The 6,000-nt window shown below is 35.4% G+C and overlaps 1 protein-coding gene across 1 annotated transcript in view; it reads right to left on the reverse strand.

Moving 5' to 3' along the window:
• The window catches only part of LOC118738082, a gene marked incomplete at its 5' end in the record, with an annotated part of 312,005 nt that overhangs the window by 303,468 nt on the left and 2,537 nt on the right, over positions 1–6,000 (reverse strand). Inside the window, 2 exon segments of the mRNA XM_036469005.1 lie at positions 1,563–1,614; positions 1,979–2,345. Of these exon segments, the coding sequence (XP_036324898.1) occupies positions 1,563–1,614; positions 1,979–2,345 (419 nt within the window).

Raw genomic sequence — 6,000 nt, forward strand, 5'->3', positions numbered from 1 at the left:
GTAAGTAGTCCAAAGTTTGGTCCAAGTACATTTAAAAAAGTTGCACCAGCTGTGATTCTGTAATTTCGTAACTTTTTAATATATGTAAGGACGTTAGAACGTAAAAATAATTCTTATTATTATTCTTTGCGTTTCTATTTTTGCAGTTAAAGTTTCAAGAGAAATATTTATACCATCAAAAGGTCTTTCGGAGTTCTTTGACTAAGAAGAATCTGAATCTGCAATTTATTTTTACGAAAAAAGGATCTGAATCTGCAATTTATTTTTACTAAAAAACATTTTTTGCACTTTTCCTTCATGTTCTTTCTATGTTTTTCGCATCAAACTCCACTCTATCAGCCATTTTTGGTAAAGATAACTAATAATTTGGTTTAAATCCGATCATTATATCACGAAGAAATTAACGATAATCTTAAATTTTTATATGAGAATTGAAGCTGTTTTGTTTTTTTGTTTAAAAATTACTTGTTTCTAAAATACCTCTAGCTGATCTTAAAAGATTCTGAAGTTTTCAAGGTGTTTTGTTTTTGAAAGCTGTGCACTTCTGTACTCTAAATGACAAGTAATTTTTAATCAAAAAACACAACCTACTTCAATTCTTGTAAAAAAAGTTAGTTTCTTCATGATCCAATGATCGGATTTAAATTGGTATGGGACGACCACCTATGAGGTAACACCTTTTCTTAAAAAAAAAAATATAGAAATCGGTTAACGTAGTCCAAAGTTATGCGGTAGCATACACATCGACATTTCCAAACCATACCATGCTAAGTCACCTTAGACTTAGTGAGACTTAGCATAGTATGGTTTGGAGGTGTTGATATGTACATACTGTATATATGTATATGTATTCATTATTCGTTTGAGGACCTAAAATGGCTGGCTGTGTGTAGTTTCATATAAAAATTTTTTATTTATCATTTTATGCTGCAGTACGCACAGCCAGCCATTTTATGTCCTCAAACTAATAATGAATACCCCATATAAAAAACACAAGGAAATTAACGCGAACCGGACTTTTTCCTTTGGCAAATAGGTAGAGATATATGTACATGCAAACAAATGCATCTAGATGGCTCTAATTAAAAAAAAAATTTACAGACCGAATTTCTTCCAAGTCGGATCTAAAGTCCATTGACATTGTTGTGTGGCGCAAAATGGCGGATGATGAGAGATCAAATACCAACATACAGGTATATGAATTTTTAAGATACCTGATAAACGCATACATTGTAATCCCGTATTACGAATTGAAGCCCATTGCAAGAAATCCGATGGAAATTTACAGAAAAAAAGTAAACAAAAATCGCTGTCATTCACGATAATACGAAAATAGGTTAACAAGAATTATTATTTTTCAATAAAATACCTTCTTTTCGTGTGGACATACATATGCATGGTTAGAAATATGTATGCAGTGGTAACTTTTATCTCAACAGTACTGTATGCATATCACATGTACGTATGTTGAAAAAGGTCAACTACATACTAAATACGATTTTTTAAGAGATTACAATTAATATGTAGATACGAGTTAAAAAATAAATAAATACGGCACTCACCTGGTGTAATAGGTTGATATTCTTGTTGTGGCAGTAGGAAGCATGTCAGTACCTTAGAGGAAATAAAAACAAAATTAGAACAAAAAAAAATTTGTTAGTTACTTATTTTTCCACACAACAGACAATTTACACACCCTAGCGAATTCCCAAATGAAATTAAAAGCAAAATAAAAGCCAAGCGGCATCCAAATCATAAATGCGCATGCATACATACATATATACATATATAAAAATTCACGTCGATGTTACTGACACGCGCATGCACAAACAAAATACGACGTAATTACCAATCCCTTTACCCCATTCCTTTTTGTTTTTTATACTGAGTTTATTTTGTACTCTCTCTTTCCCATTCATTCGTTATTCAAGTCTGTCTGTGTACTTGGCTCAGAGCGGACATTTGAACGAAAACTCACCTGTTCACCTGTTGCTTCATCTGTGTCTGGCTGGAACGTCAGCAGAGGCTGTGCCTGATTTTCAGATAACCAAACAGCTTTCAGCTGCAAATTCACCAACGTGTATGGCAGGTACTGCAGCTGATTGCCTGATACGTCCAGCACATGTAACACCGAACAATTTCCCAACTCTGGCGGCAGTTTCTTTAGTTTGTTATCACGCAAACTCAAAACGCCCAAATTTGCACAATTCCCTATCTCGGCGGGTAGGTATTCCAGCGCGTTGCGATCGACATTTAGATTGCTTAATTTCGTCATTTGACCGATCGATACAGGCAATTCCGATAAGAAATTTTCGGTCAATATCAGCTCTTGCATATTTTCACAACTACAAAAATAGACAATTGAAATGAAAAATTAGACGAGTAAATTTTCTTATAAATACAATCCCAAGATGATAAGGTAAAGGAATTGCCGCTTAGACAGCGAAGAGTTATTCGTAGACACATGGGCAAAATAATAGAAACTCCTTATTTTGACCAATTTAGGCTACATTCCATTTGTTTATTTAATATTTATTATTTTTTATAGAAGTGCAGCTCATTATCTAACAAAACCCATATAAATTCGTACTTAAATCTTTCATCTAAATTTTCTAGTTTTCTCAAGTGGGCCACCCAAAGTTAACTTTTCGATTTTTTATATTTCATTGACCGATTTTGAAAGTTAACATGGTGTGCAACATTGACACCAAAGATTTTGCACCAATTTTATTTTTTTATTTACGAGTTATTTGCAAACAAATTTTGTAGGCTTTTACACTTTTTTAAATATTTCAGCAAGCATTTATTCGAATCTTATGATCTTTTTACAGCATTTAGAGAACTTATTGGGCAACAAAATAACCACTTTATTTTGCTGAAATATTTCAAAAGGTGCCTGCATAAAAATTTGCTTGCAAATAACTCGTCTAGAAATAAAATTATCGCAAAACTTTTGGTGTCAATAATGCACACCATGTTAACTTTAGACATCGGCCAATGAAATATAAAAATCAAAAAGTCAACTTTGGGTGGCCTAGTTGATAAAACTTTATTCAACACAGTCAGAAAAAAAATATAGGGCTGATCAGGATATCGTAGAAATGGTCTTGGATTTGGACTTGGAATTGCATTGCAAATTTTATGCTTGCTACAATTGCAACCGTTTGCATTTTAGTGTTGTGACTTTACAAATGCACCGAAATATGCAAATGCTAGATCATATACACGCGATCCTGAACAGCCCTTATGTAAAATCTACGCTATTTTTTAGCAACTTAAAACTTACACTTTAATAATACATTGGCGCCTACGCTCCGATTCGTGGCGTGCGCCTTGATGTTGTCTCACAAAGGGGAGGGACCTACAGTTTTACACCGACTCCGAACTGCTATTTTTATGAGAAGCTGTTTTTCATGGCAGAAATACATTCACATAATACACTTTATTATACTAAAACTTAATGGGCTATAAAAGTGCATACTCAAAAAAAAGTTATAAAAATCTGCTTAAAAAGTTGAAAATTTAGATGCAACTGCAAAATTTTTAAAAATTTTACACATAGCTTGAAATATTAATTTATATGTTTTTTGTTAGATAACGAGGTGCACTTTAAAAACAATTTATAAATATTAAAGAAAAAAAGATAGCCAAAACTGGTCAAAAGAAGACGTTTCTATTATCTTGGCCATGGGTGTATGTACATATAAACAATCATTTAGGTGACGTCGATAACATTCATATAAATCTAATATCTAAAGACACCATAAGTCAAGAGGTAATTTGTGTATATCTGGTCGCGCCTTTCAATAAATACAAATAGCTTTTAATGTTTGTTTGAATACAAAGATCAGCTGCCTTTTTAATATTCGCAGCCACTCAACATATCGCACATCTTCAAAAGAGGCACAACTCAAAAATCAGATCCGGAAATATAACTGCTTTAGGATCGTACAGATGCAACACAGTTGATACAAAAACAGTTTTAAGAGTAGTTTCCTAGTTAGAGAATATCTTCATGCAGAAAAATATATTTGCATCTCTCGATGAGTTTAGCTCATCTGAACAAATTCATGAAGCCGTTGCCTGTGATGCAGCAACTCTCTAGCTGTCAACTTGTCTATTGGAAAGGCAGTTCTGTGGATACAGCTTTGCCTTTTATTGACATGACCATATTTAGCACCATCGAAAACGCACTCGCCTTTAAAAAATTTGCAGTGGACGTGTTACTAGATATCGAGGATGCCTTCAATAATGTTCTCCAAGCCCTAATTAACCTTGGGCTGGATATGCCTCCGTTAAAATTTGTTCGCTACCTTTTAGGCAGCAGTGTTACATATTCGGAGATTGGGGAGGTATCCGTAACAAGATATACAAACCGCAGCACCACGCAAGGCGGTGTCTTTCCCTACTCCCTTGGGATTTAACGGTGAATATTCCGTTCTCACGGTTGCATGGTGCTGACGATCTTGTCCTGACGGCAGTTGGTAAACACCACCAAATTCTATTTCACTAAGTTGAAGTCGACTTACTCGTCGTGGATACCTAGTACAAAGAAGCCGGCCTTAGTGGCATTCCGGCAAAATCGGTCATGGTTATTTTTTCAAAGAAAGCGCAAACTGTCCGGCTACAACTTCTTTCTTTGAACGACATTGCGCTGACTTTTACGGATGAAGTTAGATATCTGGGCGTTATTCTTGACAGGAATTTAACTTGGTGGCGCAATGAAGAAGAGCTTTCCAAGTAAGCTTTAACTGCTAAATCAGCGACAGAAAAAAATCGGGCTTGAAGCCTCACACTGTGAACTGGATGTACACAGCATCCCATTCTGTTCTACGATATCACGGTTTGGTGGTCCTCCGTAGATAAATCTACAATAAGAAACAAACCAACAAAAGTTCAAAAGTGCACGCCACGATGATCACGGGAGCCTTACCATCGACGCCGACTTAAGCCATTAAGACATTGTTTCATTTGCTATCTCTGGACTTATATGGTAAACTACAGGCAAATAGTATTTCTATTAGATTAAACGCGTTGATCAAATGGAGTGACGCTAGGTTCAGGCACTCTAGAATTTTGGAAGATCTTCCAGCAGACTTCAGGCGCTTGGTCTACACCGACCCCGCCTGCTGGACTCAAAAATTATTCTAGACAAGGGTGAAAAACACCTTTTGCTAAGTGTTTGACCGAGCTTCTCCTCCAATTTATAGTATGCTGCTTAGTGCTGTTACACTAATCGGGAGGACTAGTTTTACGCCGCCACGAACGTAATACATGGAGGTTTACCATGGAGGTTGCTAAGGGGCGACCGCTGTTAGAAAAATCTATTTCTAATTTAGATGTTGCCCGGAATGAATCGAACCCAGGTCCTACGAAGTACGTGCCCCTTACCACTCATCCTATTCATCATTACTTGACTCATATTCGAAGGGTGTATTGGCAACGCAAAAAAATACTGCAGCAAACATTAATATGCGATAAACTGTTAACTCAATATTTGAATTAGGGTCATTCCATGTAAAAGACGAGAACTGCATAAATTTTAAAATGCCTTAGATATCCCTATTTTAGTAGTAACCTTTTGCTTAATGATTACATTTCATTAATCTGTTAAAAAATATTAAAAAATAACAAGTAAGAAAGTCTAAGTTCGGGCGGTGCCGAACATTAAACACCCGCACGGGAAGCACATATAAAATGTGGTCAAAAATAGAATTATTGACGGATTTAAATGAAAATTCGCTCTTAGTAAAATTGAGGACGCTACTGCAATTGGTTTTTGGATAACTTTCATACTTTCACTGTAAATGCAGAGTGAAGTTGAAAATTTGGGTTCTTGTGGCTTTTACATACCCTGCAGTGAAAAATTATCAATTGTTTAAACTAACCAACTTATAGTTAGCTTTTAGGCGAGATTTCGATTAATACCTCACTTTTAATTAGCTATGACAACACCAACTTAAAGTGAATTGTAAAGTCGTGCAGGAGTCATGCAGACGC

Source organism: Rhagoletis pomonella, unplaced genomic scaffold (genome assembly GCF_013731165.1).
Source record: "Rhagoletis pomonella isolate Grant_MI unplaced genomic scaffold, Rhpom_1.0 Rhpom_scaffold_00004, whole genome shotgun sequence".
Lineage (NCBI taxonomy): Eukaryota > Metazoa > Arthropoda > Insecta > Diptera > Tephritidae > Rhagoletis > Rhagoletis pomonella.